Source organism: Gobius niger (genome assembly GCF_951799975.1).
Source record: "Gobius niger genome assembly, chromosome: 1".
In the NCBI taxonomy this organism is placed as follows: domain Eukaryota; kingdom Metazoa; phylum Chordata; class Actinopteri; order Gobiiformes; family Gobiidae; genus Gobius; species Gobius niger.
The window spans coordinates 38,725,548-38,750,640 of NC_136852.1; the positions used below are offsets into that span (position 1 = coordinate 38,725,548).

At 44.7% G+C, this 25,093-nt stretch overlaps 1 protein-coding gene across 1 annotated transcript in view; it reads right to left on the reverse strand.

Annotated features, from left to right (window-relative positions):
- The window catches only part of abca2 (ATP-binding cassette, sub-family A (ABC1), member 2), an 83,058-nt gene that overhangs the window by 15,643 nt on the left and 42,322 nt on the right, over positions 1-25,093 (reverse strand). Inside the window, exons 18-37 of the mRNA XM_079566644.1 lie at positions 22,804-22,954; positions 21,497-21,701; positions 20,061-20,219; positions 18,482-18,662; positions 18,095-18,307; positions 16,902-17,098; positions 16,650-16,820; positions 15,128-15,312; positions 14,891-15,011; positions 14,252-14,515; positions 13,110-13,349; positions 11,398-11,500; positions 10,676-10,998; positions 7,844-8,051; positions 7,516-7,621; positions 7,028-7,139; positions 6,612-6,672; positions 4,689-4,863; positions 3,631-3,746; positions 60-207 (exon numbers count right to left, since the gene is read on the reverse strand). Coding sequence (XP_079422770.1) covers positions 60-207; positions 3,631-3,746; positions 4,689-4,863; positions 6,612-6,672; positions 7,028-7,139; positions 7,516-7,621; positions 7,844-8,051; positions 10,676-10,998; positions 11,398-11,500; positions 13,110-13,349; positions 14,252-14,515; positions 14,891-15,011; positions 15,128-15,312; positions 16,650-16,820; positions 16,902-17,098; positions 18,095-18,307; positions 18,482-18,662; positions 20,061-20,219; positions 21,497-21,701; positions 22,804-22,954 — 3,439 coding nt within the window. The remainder of the gene's footprint in view (positions 1-59; positions 208-3,630; positions 3,747-4,688; positions 4,864-6,611; positions 6,673-7,027; positions 7,140-7,515; positions 7,622-7,843; positions 8,052-10,675; positions 10,999-11,397; positions 11,501-13,109; positions 13,350-14,251; positions 14,516-14,890; positions 15,012-15,127; positions 15,313-16,649; positions 16,821-16,901; positions 17,099-18,094; positions 18,308-18,481; positions 18,663-20,060; positions 20,220-21,496; positions 21,702-22,803; positions 22,955-25,093) is intronic.

The following is a 25,093-nucleotide window of genomic DNA, read 5'->3' on the forward strand; positions in this document are numbered from 1 at the left end:
CCGGGGGGGGGGCGAGAGAGACGGGGGAGAGAGAGGGGAGAGAGAATGGGGGGGGCTACCTTGTCGTGCTCGAACAGCTGCAGGAGGAACGTGGCGACGGTGGCGGTGATTCCGATGAAGAGGTTGATGACAATGAGGAACACGTACGCAGTACTGGGTACTTCGAACCAGAACGAGGCGGGGTACATGATCGGAGTGATGGACCAGCTGTGAAATAAACACACACAAGTACTATAATACTACTACTGCAGAACTATTGCAACACTACTAAAACACAACTGTAATACTACTGCAACACAACTGTAATACTACTGCAACACTACTGTAATACTACAGTAACACTACTGTAATACTACAGTAACACTACTGTAATACCACAGTAACACTACTGTAATACCACAGTAACACTACTGTAATACTACAGTAACACTACTGTAATACTACAGTAACACTGCTGTAATACGACAGTAACACTACTGTAATACGACAGTAACACTACTGTAATACTACAGTAACACTACTGTAATACCACAGTAACACTACTGTAATACCACAGTAACACTACTGTAATACTACAGTAACACTACTGTAATACCACAGTAACACTACTGTAATACTACAGTAACACTACCACAGTAACACTACTGTAATACTACAGTAACACTACTGTAATACTACAGTAACACTACTGTAATACTACAGTAACACTACTGTAATACTACAGTAATACTACAGTAACACTACTGTAATACTACAGTAACACTACTGTAATACCACAGTAACACTACTGTAATACCACAGTAACACTACTGTAATACCACAGTAACACTACTGTAATACCACAGTAACACTACTGTAATACTACAGTAACACTACTGTAATACCACAGTAACACTACTGTAATACTACAGTAACACTACCACAGTAACACTACTGTAATACTACAGTAACACTACTGTAATACTACAGTAACACTACTGTAATACTACAGTAACACTACTGTAATACTACAGTAATACTACAGTAACACTACTGTAATACCACAGTAACACTACTGTAATACCACAGTAACACTACTGTAATACCACAGTAACACTACTGTAATACCACAGTAACACTACTGTAATACCACAGTAACACTACTGTAATACCACAGTAACACTACTGTAATACTACAGTAACACTACTGTAAGGATTATAATGAAATCTGAACAGCCTCTGACTCATGCTTTGCTCACACGCTACAGAACAAGAAGACCATGTCACTGAGATGAGCTGATAGACAATGGTCCACACCATAATTATTCTGAACATAACGTGAAGTACAGATAATATACAAACACATAGACACAAACAACTGACTCACTAAGAGGCAGTCACCCTCTCTGCGTAAAGAAGTGCAAGACTAGGATAAAAGGAGACTGTCAACGGAGTTCTGGGCTTCACTTCTTCTCTTTCTCTGAAGTCACCAGCTGGTTATACTGCTTTGTAACTAGGAACAACAGCAATAAAAGCCTTATCTTTGAGACGACTTCTATCTCCAGTGTATGCTTTGGCTATATCCAAAGCATACACTAGAGATAGAAGTTCTTGTTCTGTAGCGTGTAAGCAAAGCACGAGTCAGAGGCCTGTTCAGATTTCGTTATAATCCTTACACTACTGTAATACGACAGTAACACTACTGTAATACGACAGTAACACTACTGTAATACGACAGTAACACTACTGTAATACGACAGTAACACTACTGTAATACGACAGTAACACAACCGTAATACGACAGTAACACTACTGGAATACGACAGTAACACTACTGTAATGTAACGCTACTGTAATACGACAGTAACGCTACTGTAATACGACAGTAACACTACTGTAATACGACAGTAACACTACTGTAATACTACAGTAACACTACTGTAATACTACAGTAACACTACTGCAATACGACAAAAACACTACTGTAATACGACAGTAACGCTACTGTAATACGACAGTAACGCTACTGTAATACGACAGTAACGCTACTGTAATACGACAGTAACACTACTGTAATACGACAGTAACACTACTGTAATACTACAGTAACACAACCGTAATACGACAGTAACACAACCGTAATACGACAGTAACACTACTGCAATACGACAAAAACACTACTGTAATACGACAGTAACGCTACTGTAATACGACAGTAACGCTACTGTAATACGACAGTAACGCAACCGTAGTACTACAGTAACACTACTGTAATACGACAGTAACACAACTGTAACACGACAGTAACACTACTGTAATACGACAGTAACACTACTGTAATACTACAGTAACACTACTGTAATACTACAGTAACACTACTGTAATACGACAGTAACACTACTGTAATACCACAGTAACACTACTGTAATACCACAGTAACACTACTGTAATACCACAGTAACACTACTGTAATACTACAGTAACACTACTGTAATATGACAGTAACACTACTGTAATATGACAGTAACACTACTGTAATACTACAGTAACACTACTGTAATATGACAGTAACACTACTGTAATATGACAGTAACACTACTGTAATACGACCGTAACACTACTGTAATACTACTGTAACACGACAGTAACACAACCGTAACACTACAGTAACACAACCGTAATACGACAGTAACACTACTGTAATACGACAGTAACACTACTGTAATACGACAGTAACACTACTGTAATACTACAGTAACACTACTGCAATACTACAGTAACACTACTGTAATACTACAACAACATTTTTAGAATACTACCAGTGCTCCGGTCTCTGCACTGGCTTCCTTTCTCTCAGAGAATAGACTTTAAAACAGCTCTGCTAGTTACAAGTCTCTTTATGGTCAGGTTTACATCTCTAACATGTTACAGCCGTATGAACCACCTCGGGCCTGGAGATCCTCAGGGAGGGTCTCCTGGTGGTTCCCAGAGTCACCTCAGTTTGGTGCAGCAAAGGTCTGGAACAGCCTCAGTGAGGACAGGAAACAGGCCTCAACCCTGACCATGTTTAAGTCCAGGCTGAAAGTACGCTTTTACTGCAGCCTATGGCAATTGTATTTTAACACATTTTAATATATAATTTTAATATATACATATTCGTATTTTTTATATATATTTTTAGGAGTTGTATTGATTGTTTTATTGTGTTTTTATTGTGGAAATGTGTTTTTTGGTGTTGCTGTGAGGCACATTGAGTTGCCTTGTGCATGAAATGTGCTGTATATATATAAATATGCCTTGCCTACTGCAACACAACTGCAATACTACTACAATACTACTGGAATGCTACTGCAACGCTACAGCAACACTACTAGAATACTACTACAACACAACTACCATACTGACGCAACACTACAGCAGAACTACTGCAACACCACTGCAACACCACTGCAACACCACTGTAATACTACTGCAACACTACTGCAACACTACTGTATAACGCCTGCAATGCTAAGAATAAATCGATGTGTTTTTCTTGTTCATCTGAAGGACATCCATATAAAACTCAGTCCATATCGTATTCATACATATAGTGATATATTGTGATAGTGATGTTGTACTTGTACTGTGCTTGTGCATTCTGTGACTGACCCGTAGAGCAGGAACAGTGAGAGCACGGCGGGGAAGTTGGTGGGAGAGGTGTAGGCCGGAAGATCGAACACGAACAGGATGATCACGCAGCAGGTGGCCGGGACCAGGTAGTTCAGCTGGACAAGAGACAGAGCGTCACTGCCTTGTACTTTGAATAATGAAATACTTTCAACAGCAAATACTTTAGTACTTCACATATTAGTCACAAATTAAATGTTAGTTGTGGTTCAAACTCACTCCTAACTTTCCAAACATATGTCTCTGAGTGAGTGTACAATACACTAAAGGAGAACAAAGCAAATTTTGCCTGAACTTTACATACCGTAGTCTTGTTTATTGTTTTGTTATATTGTCTTAATGTTCAGTGTAGCCCAGTGAGGCAACTCCTGTGGTGATATTGGGCTATACAAAACCATTGATTGATTGATTGATTGAAAATAAAGCTAAACTTGTTGTTAAACAGTGCAGTAAAATCCCAGGACAACACAATCATTTTTCTCAGCATCACAGTAAATCAGTGCATCGTCTCAGTATAGAACCATCCTCTGTCCCACCACTTTGAGCGCCTTCATCAGGGCAGATACAGACTTCCTTTAGTGCCCTGTGTACTTCATGTATTTTATTATATTTGCTGGGCAAATGTACTTGAATAAATGTGATCAAGTCTACCATCATGATGCATGGTAGACAATAAAGATTTTGTATTTTATTCTATTCTAAAAATCGCCAAATTTGCAACAGAGATCAAAAGGATCTTGCTTGGTTTTTGAATAAACTTGTTACTAGTGGAAGAATCTGCAAAAACGAAAATCTCTCCTGTTTTTTGAGTTCAAAGGTCAATAAATCTGGCAGGAATTAGATATTGAAAAAAGCCAGTAGTACAAACTTTCCTGCCTGTACTACTGTGAAAACGAATTTCCCCTTGAGGACAATAAACCAAACTAACCAACTCAAAGATCCCCTGTATGAGCTAAAGTGGAGATGTTGTGGAATGAAAAGCTCATTTAGAGAACGCGGCCCTAAAGTTTTGTCCCGTCAGCTTCTGTGTGTCTCCTCACCATGTCCCAGACGTAGTTGGAGAGCCAGTAGATGACCGGGTCACAGCCGCTGACGAACTGCAGGTGTTTGGCGTTGGATGCCTTCTCCGCCACCAGGAACACCACGAAACTGGCGGGCACGAAGGACATGGCCACGATGATGAAGATGGCGATCACCACGTCAGTGCCCTGCAAACTGTGGACAACAAACAACAGTCGGAGTCCGTCACATCTCAAAACAAGAGAAAAAAGAATTACGTAAGAATGATTTGCTGCAGAAAATGTGATAAGTTATTACATTATTGGTCTGACAAGATGAAAATCGTGTACAAATGTGATCAATTCAGCCAGTAATGTAAAAATATATCATTCTGACTTTATCTTCAAATATTAGATCACCTTTTAAAGGTTGATTTTCTTTTACTTGCAGTTCATATGCATTTTTCTACAGCAGTGTCTCAGATGGTAAAGAGAGTCGGGGAAAGGTTGGCGGTTCAAATTCCTGCTCCCACGGGTGTATGCCATCAACAGTCCCAGCTGCATCATCATTATGAATACTTAATAATGTGCAGATAATGATTAGAAATGCTTAATAACGTCTAAGTAATTATTATAGATCGTGACTTTTCGCAAGTTTTTGCTCGTCATTTCAGTTCTGTTCATCACAGAGCTACCAAAATCACACATAAGGGGTATTCGAGTGTCTAGTTTCGCAATAAATAAAAAACCCACTCAATGTGTCAATAACGTACAGGTAATGATAATTATGTAAGGGATAATGTATAGAACGCTGGTCATTATCTGGAAAATAACCACCGACAGGGCACACCGGTCTTGTTTTGCCCTGAAGGTGCTTATTTTCCCGATAATGACCAGCGTTCTATACATGATCCCGCTTATTATGCGGCCTTTGCCAACTGAACACACACAACATAAACTTTGTACACTTTTATGAAGGCCGAAAGGTTTATTTAATGACTTCCGCGACAAATAGTTCCCAAAGGTTTGCACGTTGCTTGGCTAGGTTTGTAGCAGCAAGGCTAGTAGCTAGCCTAGCGACTTAGATGAAGGCGCAGTTGGAGGAATGGTGGTGAATCTCTGGGTAAGTTGAAAGTCGGACTCCCGTTAACTTCACGAGCGATTCCCCCAACTTCTCTCGCAGTGACGGGGACAGAGATAGATACAGACGGCATCTCGTCGTAGAAGGGGGCGTGGCCTCGCCGAGGGGGAAAATAGAATCTTTTGGGAAACACAATTTGTCACTCTTTTTAGACATTTTCTGGTGGAATATCAACTTATTTATCACACATGAATAAAGTCAAGTGTAAATCGGGCCCATATGGATATTTTCTCACAGCAGATTGTTCAGTAGAAGTGAAAAAACGGCAGTTCTAGTTAGCGCTAGCTAACCGTTAGCATTAGCCCGATGCTAACATGTAGAATTATGTTAGCATTCTCCGTTATTTATGTATTTATGGGCTGTGGAGCCACTTTGCTCCTCTCCATGTCTTTCAGTGTTTGTTAAAGTAGTTTTTGAACAATTAGAGAAAGTTTACATTTTTTCAAAATTGTTTTCCCCCTTAACTGTTTTCAAACATGACCATATATGTGCAATTCCAGAGATGCCGTCTGTATCTATTGTGTCCGCTACTACGTACGTGCGGAATGATATGAAAGACCTGTATTACAAGCACGAATTCCGTTGCTATTGGCAGCGGTCATTATTTTTTTCAGAGGTCCTCCATCAACAAATAATGATCGGTAGAACGTTGGAAAATCCCATTCATATCAATGCAACATTTTACTTACATTGTGAAGAGCCTTATAATAACAGTTAATAACGTACAGATAATAAAAATGATTAATAACGTACAGGTAATGATTATAAATACTTAACATACATATAATGATCATAAACATGCAGATAATAATATAACTACTCACAGGTAGTCGAGGGAGAGGCTGGCGCTGGTCCGGTTCATCGGGTGGTTTGTCAGAGTGATCCCTTTGGAAAAACAGAGTAAATGTGTGCAGTTAAAGCTGCCGTCGGTTATACTTTAGTGAACCCTGCTCTTCTTGTGTGCAAAAACACACCAGCATAATCAAAAAAGATATGTAGCAAAGTAAACATTGAGACTTATATTTATTGGCTAAACTGCAACTTTGATGTAAGTCTGTGTTTTTGGCATTTTGAACTTTAATGTTCCATTAAAGAACTAAGCTATAATTTCCCTTGACTGCTTGACACACTCCCCGGTGTGTGCGTTATAAAAAAGAAGACCTGGCGGCTCCCTGTAGATATTGGATAAATAATGGTGACTTTAATGTGAAGGCCGTCAGCCGAGCGACAGAGGACCTACCGTAGGCGGCCGGGTTGCCTCTGGAGGGCGGGAGGTTTGCCCTGAGGATGGCGTTGTTGAGCACGTTGAGGTACGTGGGCATGCTGTGGTAGCCTTTGTTATTGTACAGCACCTTTACAACACAGACACACGACGTGAGCAAAGTCTGAGCCGCAGGAAACAAAAGAGTTTCAAAAAATAACAACAAACATAATCATAACGTAATCATTTGAAACAATGAAAAATAAGAATAAAATTTACCAGAAAACTGCAACAACAACAAAAAAACACGATAATAAGCCTCAACAATGAAACAAAAACAAGACGAGAAAAAAAGGAACACACACATTATAAAAAAAAAACACAATAGAATCCAAAACATGAAGAATGGCATAAAATAAATGGAAAATAAAAATAAAAAGAGATGAGATGATGAGCCGCAAAGGGTGAGAAAGAAAGCATTTCAAAGGAAAATGCCAAATTGAAAAGTCATGAGACTAAAGTGGTACCTGAGCCGCCCGACGAACCGCGATCTTGCGAACCATCGGAGGAACTTTCGTCCCGAACGAGGCCGGGACAGACTTCTGGATGTTCCCCACCGTCAGCCCGCCGTACCTGAGCGACCAGAGACTCAGGTTTTAGACACTCCGCCCATATTAGCCATTTCCAAACAGAAATCCAAAGGCAATCAGCACGTCAAATCAGTTTGGAAAAGCTTTTAAACTCTGCTTCATGTATTTAAGCGTGTATAGTTGTTTTACTGTGTGAAAAATAAAACAATGTAGACCTAAGTGGGAGCAATAATCAGGAGTAAATCAGGCCTAAAGCGAGTCTCGCCTGTGCAGCCGCAGCCGGTCAGACGTGTACAGCAGATACTCGGACACGTTTCTCCCAGTGATGTCCACCAGGATGTCGCCCGTCACCACTTTGGCCAGAGGGGGGCGTCCTCCCACGCCGCTGGGACACGAGAACCCCGTGCCCTGCATGGAGCACACGCATCGGACCGGCTCCCGGATGGAGAGGGGCAGCGCTGGAGGAGAGGTCACTGTGAGGGAGAGACACAGGTCAGCACTACAGAGGCTCCTGCTGGACGTAAATGCTCCTCATTCACTACAACCTTTTTGTGTAAATGTAGGAATCAAATGACAGAGCAATAAACTGTGTGAGCATGTGACTTGTTCATCAGGTTATAAATGTTGATTCAAGACGTGATTGAAAGCACACATCTGGTTCCCCTCTGGAGCCAGGACTCCCCTGAAAAAAGAGACTTTCTGCAGGACTTCCCTGATTAAATAATAATAACATGTCTATTTCATCCATTCTGTGAACTAAAGCGGGTTCTCCACATTTGACCTCTTAACCCCCACCTTAAAAAGTATCTTTAAATTTTTTCCTCATTCCATTTGTTTACTTAAACATACTATTAACCTCTTACCCCCCCACCCTTAACCAAGTCATTTTCTCCAGTTCGGCTTTACCTAAATCTAAAGCTTCTTGACTGGAGAATTATATGCCAGTGTAACGTCTCATTTGAAAGCTAAGACCTACAAAACTGATCTAAACAGACCCTTAACCTTGCGTCGTTGCCGTCATTTTTTAAAACTCTTTTTGTTGCGCTTTCATCCTTGTTTTTCTCTAATTTTTGTTGCTGTTTTGGCGCTTTTTTCAAGAATCTTTTAGATTTGGGTAGAAACTGATGAAAATGTCGTTCAGGTGAGGGTTAAGAGGTTTATACATTTTGCCTGTCGATAGGCAATGGGCTAATTAATTACAAAAATATTAAAGGTCCTATATCATGGCAAAATCGACTTTTTGGAGCTTAGCCATGTTGTTATGCTATTTCCTTATCAAAAACACCCCCAGAGTGTTTTTTGGCTTCATTCAGTTCTGAGCAATCCTCCTGAATCCTGCTGCTCCGCCCTCTGCTGGTGAACGACGTTGTGACACTCTGACACCAGAGCGGAACGAAAGTGCTCGACGTGTGTAATGTAATGTCTTAATTCTATGTTTACGGCCTGATTATAATTTGTAAAACAGCTTTTTCATTTCTTTCTGTCGTAAGAAAGAAAGAAATGAAAAAATAAATAAAAAAGGAAGTGCACTTTCAGGTCAGTGCTGCCCCTGCGGACAAAACAAACACACCCCCTGAGCGTCTGCACAGATGTCATGTTTGCGTAGGAAGCTGTGAAGATGGAGCTCTTTCCAACCTACTCTGGACACACATGTTCTTTTTTCTTACCTAATGATAATGTCAGAGAAATGCGCGTTTGACTTTGAGGACGGGAGTTTATTCAGCCTTCCTAAAGAAGAGGCCACTCGCCAGAAGATGGAATTTCTTTCCGGGATTCAGCGACTTTCACCAAAATATTGTTTTTCTGTGACTGTCTCTGATGGATGTTTGGTGAACCTTCACCAGAATCAAAGTGGATTCACTTTTATAACCATCACGAGTCCCATAATGTAAACAGCGATGGAGCAGAGCGGTGAGTCAATCCAAACACGTGTTAGCTTGTGTGTTAGCTTGTGTGTTAGCTTGTGTGTTAGCGTGTGTGTTAGCTTGTGTGTTAGCGTGTGTGTTAGCATGTGTGTTAGCTTGTGTGTTAGCTTGTGTGTTAGCGTGTGTTAGCTTGTGTGTTAGCATGTGTGTTAGCTTGTGTGCTAGCTTGTGTGTTAGCGTGTGTGTTAGCTTGTGTGTTAGCGTGTGTGTTAGCTTGTGTGTTAGCTTGTGTGTTAGCTTGTGTGTTAGCGTGTGTGTTAGCGTGTGTGTTAGCCATTTATGAAGCTGTGTTGCAGATGTCAACTCCATATAACAGCATCGTGAAGTAACTTCACTTTTTGCTGTGTATTTATATTTCTACTTCTGCAAAAGTTGCATGTGCGGAGAGAGGGGGCGAAGTTAACGCAATCGAAGCGTTGTGTCTTCTGGGTTTGAAAAATACCTCCAGAAAATACTTTTATTCATCACATAAATGAGTGCTCCATAGTGGTAAAGGTACAATATATCATATAAATGCCTATACTTTACTTTAGAATGGCTAAATAACATGATACAGATCCTTTACATGAAAATGTCAATTTACATCAGACACTGGTTTGGACTCTGCGCTCTGGCCCCGCCCCCTCTGCGTCTCCCTCAGTCGTACTGTCAAACCGCTGGCAGCTACAGATCCGAATGCGGTAGATTAACTTATCATTAATGCAAAGAAAATGTATACGCAGGACATGACAATCTTTGCACGTGCCACCATGAATCAACTCGTAACTGAAATGTTTGTGACAGAGACAAAACCCCTGCTCTATCGGAAATCATACTGAAGCTTTGCTTTTGGAAAGCAATGTCGTAACAGACACCAGCTAAATGCTGACGGGCTGCCTCCTATAAAGGAGTAAAAGAGCTCCTGCTCTGTGTCTGGGAGCAGCACTAGCATTAGCAGCATTAGCATTAGCATTAGCTAATGCTAAAGAGGAAACGGAAGCTGTTGAGACCAACATGACAGTGATGGATGATATGTTTCATACTATAGATGTTTTTACTGACTGACCTTATGAGGTTTGGGTGGGGCACTGACTGACCTTGTGCAGTGGAGGGCGGGGCACTGACTGACCTTGTGCGGTGGTGGGCGGGGCCGTGACTGACCTTGTGCGGTGGTGGGCGGGGCACTGACTGACCTTGTGCGGTGGTGGGCGGGGGCACAGTGAAGTTCCACAGGCCGTCGTCAAAGCGCGGGTCGGGGTCGGCAGGTGCGGGGGAGGGCGGTGGTGGGACGAAGTTGGACAGCGGCGCCCCCTGCGTGAGGGAGTCCAGGCACAGTGGGTCGAAGCAGAGCGCGGCCAGGGCCTTGTAGCCGTGACGCGACGGGTCCAGCGTCACGGCCAGGGCGTCCAGGCTGCTGTTATGAGGCGCCCGCAGCACGCACGACGCCCCCACGCCCGAGGGCAGCCGCAGGGTGTGCACCAGCGCCTGGGGGCCCGCGTCAGGCGACTGAGCGCTCCTGCCACACAGACATCAGGGAAACCATTATCGCTAAGGACACACACGCAACTACAACGGAGACAGGACAGTGTCACTACAGCACATTACAGCGCCCGCCTGGCCTCGTGTAAGAGACGCTGCAGCTGAACAGGAAGCACAGTCACATACAGAGAGATGAACTTCTGCTGTACATTACAGACTTAAATATGACGTGAGAAAAATGTTCCTTTTATTTTATGTTTTCATAAAAAATAAGGCGTTTTATGCATCCTCATTGCTTGAGGATACTCCTCTACAACGTGTGGGGTTGAAGCACGTCACATGGGAAAACAATGATCCTGTACTGGGAGCTGTGGTGCATGAGCATCAGTGGTAGTAGTAGTATTCATAGAAGTAGTAGCAGTAGCAGTAGTAGTACCTGTACTGGGGGCGGTCCTCATTGGCGAAGGGGATGAAGTTTCCTCGTGGCTGAGTGTAATTGTGATACTGAGACGGAGACAGCACCAGAGGAGGCAGGTCTCCTACAACACAGTACACAGCAAAGTACTACAACAGTACTACAGTACAAGTACCACACTACACTAACACTACACGGCAAAATAAAACCAAAGAGTTTCTTCAGAGTGGAACTTGGGCGAACATTTCCATTTTGGGTGGTAATGGTTTGTGTCCAAACTCATCCAAAAATATACAAAAAAATATACAAGAACGTATGGCACGTCAATGGTTTTCACTCAAACCTTGGATGTCACTCCAAATAGTTAGTGAGTAGTTTGGACTAAAGTTTCTTTGTGTTACTGTCGGCAGGACGACAGAGGGTGACCTTCTGTGATTGGCAGCTGTGGTGTAACTCAACCAATCAGAAGCCATCATCCATGTGTCCAAACATGTAAAGGAAATGGCAGTAGGAGCAGGAAGAGTAATAATACTAATAAAAAGTACATTTGTACTTTTGGACAGGGGTGGCCATTTCCGTCAGTCTACCCCAGGGCAGCTGTGGCTACAACAGTAGCTTATCACCACCGAGTATGGAGTGAATGAATAATGACGACAATGTAGCGCTTTGAGAAACTTGTTAATACAGGCTTGTAAAGCGCATTACAAGTGTAAGGCATTATTATTATTATTATTACGTCGAGTCCTGGAAGAGCAGGAGACAGACAGACCCATTTAATGTATCCATGCTGCCGGGTTATGCCCTTCAGTAGTTTGTTGTTGTTTAGACGTGAGCCAAAACAGCTGACTGAAGCCCCGCCCCTGAGCGTTACCATGGAGCTCCTGTTAGTTCACCAAAACCACTCAAATCATTTATGAAGAGCAAGTGATGAAGAGATAATAATCCCAAAATGACTCAACATTTTCCTGACATTTAGTCCAGGTCCAACAATCCAGAACAAAATCAGCTGCATAACTAAAAGTAATAGACAGGAACATGTGCAATCAAGTGATAGTAATATTTTATAAATCTCCTATATAAATACATTTACTTTGATGATAGTAGCGGTAGAGTTACTGAAGTGTGCCACCGGCATGGCAACACAGACGGAGCACGCAGCAATAGTAGAAGTAGTACAACTACTTATGACTTATGTACCTGTGAAGCTCTTGGATTGTGTGTGAATACGTTTGTTAAGTGATGATGTCATTACTCCATGTCCAACGAGCTTTAGTCCTATTCTCTATATTGATTGATCTGATTTTAACCTGCTGTAGAGCCGACCACAGGCTCTTTTTACACATCTGATCACACAGAAGCATTATATTTACTTATGTCTTTTCTGACATTAATTAGCTGTTTTTTTTGTTTTTATACACAATGAAGGTTTATTCAAATATAAAAATATTTTCATTTTTCCTGGAGAAATGGTGAGATATATTTTTCTAATTTGGTGTGAAACAGCTTTTGGCCTTTTATCTGTTGTTATTTCAGCAGGAGATTCAGATAAAGTTTTTTGCTGTGTTTATCTATGGAACTGTCAACAGTTTGGAAGTAGCTTTTTATTGTGTGTGAAGTCACACTTAACAGTTGTATTGTGCTCTACAAATACATACATTTGCCTTGTAGTAGTAGTAATAGTAGTAGTAGTTAGTAGTTACTACTACTACTACTATAGTAGTTAGTTGTGTTACCGATGCGGGGCACGGACAGTGCCACCGTCATGGCGACGCAGACGAAGCAGGCGGGCAGCAGGATCTGGGAGAAGAGCAGTTTGGTGTTGCGTTTGGCGCAGTGGAAGCGTTTGACCATCAGCCCGTGGAACTGGCTCAGCTTCAGCCGCCAGCCGTCCAGAGGGAGCCCGCCGCGGCCCTCCAGCTCCTCGGGCTCTGCGGGCGGAGCAGCGGCTCCTAGGGAGTCTCCTGCTGCGCCCCCTATAGGAGCCACAGAGAGGAAAGCGTTATGTGTGTGTCTGAGGGACAGGGTTAGCCATGACCTCTGAAACCTCACTAAAACCATAAAAACAAACCCTAAAAGGTCAGCCCATACACAGCACACATATAACATCTACAGCTACTGTCACGCTCAAACATGAGTCGGACTACCTTCATGTGCTCCAAGTGCATTACCCTTCTGACAGGTCACATGGCCGCTCTCAGAGACCCGAATGTTTGGTTACCATGGTAACAGTGCAAAAAAACAACAACTGAAACTTGAATTTGCGAATTGACTGAATTTTAAAATTTAAATAAGTTTTCAGTTTGTTTGGTCAAAATATAAAAAGTTTAAATTGTCTGAAATCAATCAATCAATCAAAGTTTATTTATATAGCACTTTACAGCAACACCAGGAGGACCAAAGTGCTTCACAGAAAGATAAAACACATTTAAAAACACCAAATAATTACAACCTAGACACAATTCAGTGCTCTAAGTATTAAAAGCAAGTTTGAAGAGATGAGTCTTTAATCTGGATTTAAAAAGGGACAGGTCCGTGAGAACACGCAGACTGAGGGGCAGGCTGTTCCACAGTTTAGGCGCGGCAACAACAAAGGAACGATCGCCCCACTGTTTGTACCGGGACCTGGGCACGTCCAGAACCATCTGATTGGCAGACCGGAGAGTTCTGCTCGGGCGATGTACGGTAAACAACTCAGTCAGATAAAAAGGAGCGAGACCATATAACGAATATTATATAATGAAATATTGACTTGAATCTGAAAAGTGAATTTATTTAGATTCTGTTCAGGCCCAAATGAACAGTTTCAGTTTGACCATGGTATAAGCAGATGAAATAACTCGGAGCCGTGCATTAGCGCTTTAGAAACCGCCTGTACCTCTGAGGCTGGCGCTGTCTGAGTCGTTCCCCGTGTCGAACAGCGGTGCGTACTCTCCGTAAAACTCCGAGTACAGGCCGCCCTCGTCGCCGCGCACCGACCCCACGGAGCCCCCCGACCCCTGGGACCCCTGCGACTCCGCGGAGCCCAGGGACGCCCGGCGGACCCTCTGCAGGTCGCTCATCTCCTGACTGTGCTGCTCCTCCACCGGGGGGTGCTCTGCTGCGGGGGCCGGGGGCGACCTGCAGGGGGAGCCCTTCACATCTGCACAAAGACAGGGCAGCGTGAGCGAACGGGAGAAGAAGACACGCGGTGAGGCAAGCCAATACGCTGCAGGGGAGTTTGTTTTCAGATAAAAAAATGAGTTTTAGGCAGAAATATCGCCAAATGTATGATATTTTCAGCAACAAAATCTAAATAATGGACAGGTTTAATCCCTGACCCCCCACTGGAACCAACAACATTTACTCCAGTTGGACTTCACCCAAAATGTTAAGCTTCTTGACCTGGGAGTCTACAGCCTACAGGCCATGGGTAACGCCTCATTTGAAAGCTAAGACCTACAAACCCATTGAAGCTTCTTCCTTGTTTTGTTTTAATGAATCAGGGGTCAAACTCCTGGTGAGAGAGAGAGAGTACCCGCGTCGCTGTTCTCCACGGACAGGTCCTCCTCAGACACTTTCAGGAACACCTCCTCCAGCGTGGTGTCCATCAGGCCGAAGCTGGTGAGGCCCAGAGAGTCCAGGCTGCGCTCCAGGTCCTGCAGAGAGAGAGGCCCTCGGTCAGACTCACAGGAGGAGAAGAGAGACCCTCAGGAGAGCCTCACAGGAAGAGCAGTGAGGCCCTCAGGAGCGCCTTGTTGTGGTGAGTTCTGACCTGGAAGAGGCGTTCAAAGGCCCCGCTCCTCGCTGCGTCCGACGGCAGGACGTAGGACAGCTCTGTGCTGGAGTCAGACACCAGGAGACAGGAGGGGACCAGCTGACGGAGGAACGCGGTCACTCTGGGCTCCGAGCAGAGCGGGAGGGGCCCCGGAGGAGAGAGGGAGGAGAGAAGGGGCTGGCCTGAGGGGAGGACAGAGGCAGACACGGGGTTAAAGTCATTTAAAAGAAACTTCCCTCGCTCTTCCCTCACACGGACCTCCCTCGCTCTTCCCTCACACTGACCTCGCCCACACTGACCTCCCTCACACTGAACTCCCTCGCTCTTCCCTCACACTGTCCTCCCTCAATCTTCCCTCACACTGTCCTCCCTCGCTCTTCCCTCACACTGTCCTCCCTCACACTGTCCTCCCTCGCTCTTCCCTTACACTGACCTCCCTCGCTCTTCCCTCACACTGACCTCCCTCGCTCTTCCCTCACACCGACCTCCCTCGCTCTTCCCTCACACTGACCTCCCTCGCTCTTCCCTCACACTGTCCTCCCTCGCTCTTCCCTTACACTGACCTCCCTCGCTCTTCCCTCACACTGTCCTCCCTCGCTCTTCCCTCACACTGTCCTCCCTCACACTGTCCTCCCTCGCTCTTCCCTCACACTGACCTCCCTCGCTCTTCCCTCACACCGACCTCCCTCGCTCTTCCCTCACACTGACCTCCCTCGCTCTTCCCTCACACAGACCTCCCTCGCTCTTCCCTCACACCGACCTCCCTCGCTCTTCCCTCACACTGACCTCCCTCGCTCTTCCCTCACACTGACCTCCCTCGCTCTTCCCTCACACCGACCTCCCTCGCTCTTCCCTCACACTGACCTCCCTCGCTCTTCCCTCACACTGACCTCCCTCACACTGACCTCCCTCGCTCTTCCCTCACACTGACCTCCCTCACACTGACCTCCCTCGCTCTTCCCTCACACTGACCTCCCTCACACTGAACTCCCTCACTCTTCCCTCACACTGACCTCCCTCGCTCTTCCCCCACAATGACCTCCCTCACACTGACCTCCCTCGCTCTTCCCTCACACTGACCTCCCTCGCTCTTCCCTCACACCGACCTCCCTCGCTCTTCCCTCACACTGACCTCCCTCGCTCTTCCCTCACACCGACCTCCCTCACACTGACCTCCCTCGCTCTTCCCCCACAATGACCTCCCTCACACTGACCTCCCTCGCTCTTCCCTCACACTGACCTCCCTCGCTCTTCCCTCACACTGACCTCCCTCACACTGACCTCCCTCGCTCTTCCCTCACACTGACCTCCCTCACACTGACCTCCCTCGCTCTTCCCTCACACTGACCTCCCTCACACTGACGGCCCTCGCTCCGGCCTCACACTGACCTCCCTCGCTCTTCCCTCACACTGACTGCCCTCGCTCCGGCCTCACACTGACCTCCCTCGCTCTTCCCTCACACTGACCGCCCTCACTCCGGCCTCACACTGACCGCCCTCGCTCCGGCCTCACACTGACCTCCCTCGCTCTGGCGTTTGACCAGCGTCAGCTTGTATCCGTCTCCGTAGGTGCTCTTGAGGAACAGTGGCGAGCCGCAGCACTGCAGCCGCCCGTGGGAGATGATGGCGATGCGGTCTCCCAGCAGGTCGGCCTCGTCCATGTGGTGCGTGGACAGGAGGATGGTGCGTCCTGGGGGCAGAGACACACTCTTACAGAGGACGTCAACATGAGGTCACTGAGACGACTAGGGACGAGGAAGCCGGCTCATACCCTGCTTGTACTTGAGGATGAGGTCCCAGATGGCTCTGCGGGCGTAAGGGTCGACCCCCGCCGTGGGCTCATCCAGGATCACCGCTCTAGACCCGCCCACAAACGCGATGGCCACCGACAGCTTCCTCTTCATCCCTCCAGAGAGAGTCTGCACCAGGCTGTGACGCTTGTGAGACAGGCCCAGGTCCACGATCATCCTGCCAAACAAAAATGGGTTTAAAAAAGGTCGAAACCAGAACCAACGCCTGTTCACACCATATTCAGGATATCAGTCCTGTTTATGGACATTTACAGATGCAGATTGAAGATACCGTAAATGCTCTAATAGAGGCCGGGGCCTTTATTTACTCAAGGGCATCGAGGACCAGGCCTTTATTGGAACCAGGCCACAATTAGAGACAGGCCTTTATTTCTATTTGAGCAAAACGGACGACCAGGAAGAAAAACAAGATTTGTGTCCATTTGGACCTAAAATATTAGGTTCATTTATTAATTAACATTTCAAACCCTCTCCCAGCGGCTGGAACATTGACGCCTTTTATTTTGTCGGGACAACAGGAAGTGTTTCGTTGCTGTTAGCGGAGCTTTGACATCAATGTCACTGCAGGTTTCTGTTTCGTTTTTACCGCGGACCGGATTATTTGTTGTTATCTTGTGTAAAAGGCGAGTTTAGACGGAGCGTTTGTGTTTGTGATCGATCATGTGATGGGAGGAGTTATTTTGAGGTGTGGGACTGACCTGCACACGGAGCAGCTGGACGTGCTTTGAAGACGCGATGGTGACTTTATTAAAACCCTGGAGGGTCACACAACATTTGTTGCCCTGTTTCCACAAATAGTCACTGGAGGTTTGAAAAGTGGCTAAATCTGTGTCAAAGTTACGCTCGGATCAGCTCCTCCACAGCGTTCCCCTCGGCCCGGGTTCCCGTTTGTTACTTCCTGCACGTGAGTTTTCATTTACACCAGTATGAGACAAATTCCTAACATGGGGAATATTTCTACTGCTATAGTTTGTAATAAAAGCCCCGGCCTGTTTTAGAGACCGGCTTTAATTTGCCTCCGCCAGCCGCGAACCCGGCCACTGTTAGAGGCCCGGCCGCTAATGGAATACAGGCCAGTATTAGAGAATTTACAGTAACAATAATCGCCTTGTGGATATTGTGGTCTGTGTGTACGTATCCCATCGTCTCTTACTTGTCCATCTCCTTGCGGATGGCGTGCTCCGCCATGCCCTTGAGGCTGGAGTAGAACCACAGATGCTCCTCCACGCTGAGACGGTCGAACAGCACGTTGTGTTGCGGACACATGCCCAGGTTCTGTCGTATCCGTTCCATCTCCGTTCGGATGTCGTGCCCGTATATTGTCGCTGAGCCGGAGGTGGGCGGGAACAGACCGGTGAGGATTGACCTATCACAGACAAGAGGGCGGGAACAGACCGGTGAAGATCAACCTATCAGGCAAGTGTGAATGTTTACACCCAAACCTAAAACATGATGAGACGTGTGCGAGTTTTTGTTGACGAGGCAGGCTGAAAAGTGCTCCCCTCTCGGTGGTCTCACGTGGTGTTTTTGAGGTACTCACATGGTGGTGGTCTTGCCCGCGCCGTTGTGGCCGAGGAACGACACCACTTGGTTTTCGTGCAGGTTCAGGCTCAGTTTGTTCAGGGCCACTTTCCCGTCGTTTTTGTAAACTTTGGTGAGTTTGTCGATGCACACGACGAGCGGCAGGTGACTGGGCTCCTCCTCGATCCCTCGCATCTCCTCTGCGAAAGAACAGGTTTGTTAGCGCACAGAAATCCCAGACACGTCATTAGCTCTAAGAATGTTCTCTCCCCACAGAAATGAAGCCAGGCCATATATCACAGTATGACGAGGTATGACATGTCCGATTGACATTTCTATAATAATCTGTGGTTTGTCCATCATTAACATATTATAAGATGTTTAGTGGCCACTGGTTATCCAAACCACAAGAAGCAGAAACTCTACTGAATATGATTTAGTCCTTAAATCAGAGGACATGCTAATTCTTATCTGAAGTAAATCTCCAAAGGTCTGTACATTCAACAGCAGAAAACATCTGGAGCTTTCATATGTGATGTTTGAACAGACTAATGCTAACTCCTATAGGCAAAACACATTGAACAGGCTAATGCTAATGGCTATAGGGAAAACAAATGGAACAGGCTCATGCTATCAGCTATAGAGAAAACACATTGGACAGGCTAATGCTAACAGCTATAGAGAAAACACATTGAACAGGCTAGTGCTAATGGCTATAGGGAAAACAAATGGAACCGGCTAATGCTAGCAGCTATAGGGAAAACACATTGGACAGGCTAATGCTAACAGCTATAGGGAAAACACATTGAACAGGCTAATGCTAATGGCTATAGAGAAAACAAATTGAACAGGCTAATGCTAACAGCTATAGGGAAAACACATTGGACAGGCTAATGCTAACAGCTATAGGGAAAACACATTGGACAGGCTAATGCTAACAGCTATAGGGAAGACAAATGGAACAGGCTAATGCTAACAGCTATAGGGAAACCACATTGGACAGGCTAATGCTAACAGCTATAGGGAAAACAAATGGAACCGGCTAATGCTAACAGCTATAGGGAAAACACATTGGACAGGCTAATGCTAACAGCTGTAGGGAAACACATTGAACAGGCTAATACTAATGGCTATAGGGAAAACAAATGGAACAGGCTCATGCGAACAGATATAGAGAAAACACATTGGACAGGCTAATGCTAACAGCTATAGGGAAAACACAGTGAACAGGCTAATGCTAACAGCTATAGAGAACACACATTGGACATGCTAGTGCTAACAGCTATAGAGAAAACACATTGAACAGGCTAATGCTAACAGCTATAGAGAACACACATTGGACATGCTAATGCTACTGCTACAGCTACAGGAAAAAATACATTATTTTCATGAACGTCTGGCAGATATTTAACAGTTAAAATGTGTAAACAAGATAAAGTTTGCCCCCGTATATTATGCCGTAGTAAAGCATGAGGACATCTGAGCATGCGCACATTAAGTTTCCCAGCGGATCGGGCTGTGACAGAGTGCGTCGTGTCGCTGTGTGTCAGCTTTTCTTGGTGTGTCTTGGCGTTTGTTGCCGTGTTAACATGCTTTACCTGATCGTCGCTGGTCCAGGGCACAGGCCTGGTCCTCCTCCATGATGCTGAGGCGGGTGCTCCCGGCGCCGCAGCAGTCCCAGGTGTCCACGCGGCTGCTGCCCGTCCAGTAGGACCTCTGCAGGGGGAAGTACCAGGGCCGCGGCAGGCCGTACATGCCTGTGCAGAACACACAGGTGCGTCTCATAAAAACAGAGGTTTGATTTAGTCATCAGGAGCATTATCTTATCCATCTCAGGGGCAGTGGTCAAGACACTCACTTTTTTGGCTAATGGCTTTCTAAAGTTACTAGCTACCAACTGAATTCACAACTAAAACGTGTGTCGTAGCCTATTTCAACTTCACTTGATGTAGGCCTAATGCCAACATGATATATAAATCTAGAAAACCCTATCAAAATTCAACCAAAAATAGAAAAATAAGCAATCACTGCTTGGACCTATACTTGAACGAATGTGGCTTATTTACATGAACAGGGCTAAACTAGAACAGCAGAGAATAAGTGCAGCCTATAAAGGTTTTGTCGGTGCGTAACATGCTGCAGCTTTCTCCAGCGTAAAGTCTTCGAGTCGGTTCTTGAGTCGGGATGGATGGAAAATGTAATGTAATGTAAAATGACTGATGTGTTTTGGGGGAAATTGATGTTTTTTAGCTAATGTTATATTTTATAATGCTATTGAATGTTTTTGATGAATTTAATCTATGTGCTTTAAAGTTTCAGTTGAAAACCAATCTTTTCACACGCACATTGCTGCAACAATACCCCATTTCTCGCTCTTGCATTCTTTTGCTCATATCTATGGAGACGTCCAGGTGCCCACACCAGTCTGGACAATAATAACTCCAAATAAGGCATCAGGAAGACACTTCTAGTGGAAAACTACTGAGAGGAAAGCTTGGTGACCTTGGCCTAAGCTCAACTCATCTCCTATCTCTTCGTGAACGTCACATTTTTGATAATATATATTGTAAGAGCGCAGTTAGACGATGCTTTTCCCGGGACTGCCCCGCTCGAGCACCGTGTGTGTATTAGTGTAGGGACTTTAGCGCTCGGAGAATCTGTGTTTAGAATTGTAATTGTTGTAGGGAATAAATCTTCTTTGACTAAAGCTACTGAATTCTGGTGGTTTCTTCTTGGACCTTGGGATCAACGAACACGTTTGGCGAGACCTTTTTGATACTTTAATATGTTAAACTTAACTGTTTAACTGTGTTTAAATTGATCTTATGGAGTCAGATCTTGTGTATATTAGAGTGCTAATATTTCCTGTAAAATCGCCTACAGTTTCTAGCTGGAAACTTAAGTGTCGCTGATGGAGCCTTTTGGATGAGAGGCAAAACATCCTACATTTCAACTACAGAGTACAGAAGATGACTCAAGAACCTTCATCGAAACCTGTTTGATTGTTTATTTTTGTGCACATGAGAGTTCAGACCTGGGTGCACGGCCTCGATGTACCAACTGAGCACGCCGTACAGCGCGGCGTCCGTCATCAGCATCATCATGGACAGCCCTAGGTTGAAGTCGTCGCCCTCTACTGGAGACTGCCTGATGGTCCTCCACTGGATCCCCACCCCCGCCACTTCGTACAGAGCGAAGTACTTGGAGCCGAGGCCGAACGCCGTGGTCGACATCAGCGACTGAAGAGAACCCACAAACATCAGCACCATCACGGATATCAGTTTGAAAAGTTTGCTTAAAGGTTTGTTTCAATTAATGTTTTTATATAGAAATAGGATGTGTTTTTATGACATTTTGTATTGTGTTTAGTTTTTGAATAAGTAACTAGTTATTAGTGACTAGTTACTATGGCCGATATTAGCTACCCAAATATTGGCCTTGATATATCGGGCCAATACTGGCGTTGGCTATCGGCCGATTTAATGCCAATAAAAGGCTGATATCTTCCGAACCAAAAGTCATAGCGACAGTTTTGTTGAGGGTTGCCAGATCTTGGCAGCCAAACCCACTCAAAAACATCTGAAAAACTGCCAAAACTGCAGACATGGTGGTGTGACTGGAATTGTCAATGTTTTTGTACTAGTTTACAGAGCCATGTGCTCCTGCAATGATGAAAAACAGCCCCTTTCTCCCTCGCTAAATAAGCTGCTCTCAGACTCTTGAGTTTGAGGTTTTCTCATAGATTTAATGTTGTAGAATTTTGCTTATAATTTCCGAATCATAAGAGAGAGAGACTTACCGTTTTTGGTTTTAGAATCCGCTGATTTTTGTCAAGCTCCCTCTGAATAAATCATCCCTATGCCCCTGATAAAGCGCACCCCTGCTGTCACAGTTCAACACTGACACATTTTATAGTTCAGAAGCCTCATACACAGGATTATAGATCAGACATTTTGAAAAATCGGCCAAAAATATCGAATGGGCAAATACAAATGGGCATTCGCATTAGAAAAAGCCACATGTGTCGACTTCTAGCGTATATCCCCGTGGATTTTGGCGGCTGGCGTCCTCCACAAAGGAAACAACCATATTAGGATTACAGAGTTTTGTCGGGGGGATTCCGTGCGTCACGTGGATACCAAACATGTCAGTATTGTGAATGAACAAGTGTGGGAAACACGGCGGAGCGCGGCCATGCTGGAGCGACTTCAGACAAAATCCCAAGTCGCCAAAACGTCATAAATAAACATAGTAAAGGGAGAGTTTGGTCCCAGAAATATCACTGTGACTAAAACGATGATGATATATCTTAGTAGTAGTGACAGCAGTAATAGTACTCACGGCGATGCACTTCTCGAAAGCGGTGATCTTGTCGTGGGCCACTTCCTCCCTGATGGCGATGTACATGTACGGCACGTAGCTCAGGAAGTAGATGATGCCTCCACACGCAGACGCCAGTTTGGCTTTGGAGTACAGCACCGACACCAGGAAGCTACAGCACACACAGTACACACAGTATTGGTACTGAACTACTTCAGTTCAAATTGTTTGGAGGAGGATGAGGAGTCGTTGCTTTTTAGCCAATCACAACCAAGTCTCAAAAACAGAGCTGAACAACAAACTATGAAACTATTACCGTAAATTCGTCGTATTAGTCGCTACTTTTTCCACAAGTTTTGAACCCTTGGCCTAAACAACGATGCAGCTAATTTAAAGATTTTTGTGGCCACAATGTTTCATTTGAGTTCAGCGTGTGAAATACAGTATTTGAGCAAAAACAGTGTGTTTTTATTTTCATTCAGTGTAACTTTATATGTGTCAAGCTTTCAATCGAGCCCACCCCGGTCAGTCTATGCCACCGAGCAGAGCTGGACTGGCAGAAAAAATGGCCCGGGACTTTTAGGTCAAGACTGGCCCTTTACAAAATCAGTCATACCATAGACAATGATTTATGTTCTTCCCAGTGGATGGGGGTCAGGATTGATCGCACAAACTCGTGGTGATGAGCCGATGGAGCTAAACCACAGGGAACCGCATTCAATAAAAACAACATTTTCTTTTTTGTATGAAAAAATTGGCCCACTGGGAAATGCCCACTACGCCAGATGGCCAGCCTTGCCACCGGGGGGCACTTTCATTCACGGTCAGACGTGGAGGCTCCTCTATTAAAACTGCTGTGCAACATTTCATGATAGTACAAGCTCTGGTTTAAAACAAAAGCTACTACTTGAATACTTTAAACTACTTGAATCCATAAAATCCCTCAGCTGTTGCCTAGACTTGTTTCTAGCTCTCACAGACCCCTCCGCACAACCCAATAGTTAGAAGCTCGTCCCAGCCGGAGTTCATAATGATCAGAGTTGAGATGTGAATAGGGAAGATCACTAATGCTAGCGCTGTGCTAGCACGCTAGAGGAAAATTTGCTACAGATACAGACGGCAATGCGTCATACAAGGGGGTGTGGCCTCGCAGAGGGGGTAGAAAACCTCTCATGAGAATCACACTTTACGTAACATATACACACACACACTAATAAAGTCAAGCCAAAATCGGGTCCATGTGGATGTTTTTCTTCATCAAATTGTTCAGTAGCGAAAAACTGCACTCTTAAGCTAACGTAGCATGAAGCTAACAGCTTTGCTAGCTTCCTGGTGAGCACTGGCTGAGTCTTCTCTATTTATGGGCTGTTGAACCACTTTGCTCCCCTCCATGTCTCTGCATCTTTATTTAGTAGGAAAATATATTCATATTTCAGCATTTTTAAAAGTAGTTTTGGAAAAATGGGAGAAAGTTCAGTAATTTTTTCCCTCTGACTGCTTCTAACATGACCATACATGGGCGATTGCAGAGATGCTGTCTGTATATTTTGACACACTACAGGCACACGGTCTGCATTTACAATGTTGATCTATGGCGCCAAACAAGGCTACTCTACTAAAGGGGGACTATATTGTGAGGCGTAATGATACAGGAGCACAGCGTAACTCCTAAAGACTTCCCCCGCTCACTTCCGTCAATAACCTTTAGGAGTTACTGCACGGACGCTGTGCTCCTGTATCATTACGCCTCACAATATAGTCCCCCTTTTTATCTGCTTATAAAATCGACATGTTACATTTCTGTGTAAATATACTTCGCATGAAAACACTTCACGTAACTTTATTTAAATAGGGAACACGTGGAAGAGCTTGGTAGCTTCTATCGTGAGCTTTTTTGGAGCTATATGACATGTGGGAGAGGCTGCGTATGTGCTCCGTTTGCCTGACAGAGCGCACGGACAAAGACCAGACGGGGATATATTAACTCGACTAAAGTGAGGTAAGAGCATATCTCAGTATGTAAAAACGGTGGCCTATTCCTTTAACACAGCTTCATTGATATGAGACTTTACCATCTGCAAAGTGTGTCCAAAAGGAGGAATAATGAATAGTAGCTAAAAACAGCAAAGTCAAATATGGAAACACTTCACTGTTATCAATGTCAAAACAAGAATAAATGATCAGATTATTTTCAGAAAACCGTTCTTTATCTGCAAATGAGCTTCATGCAGAGGTCCTTGGAGGCAAAGAGTGTTTCTAAGTTAGATTAGAATCGTATCGCTCTGCGCCTTTCACGAGATAATGATCAATA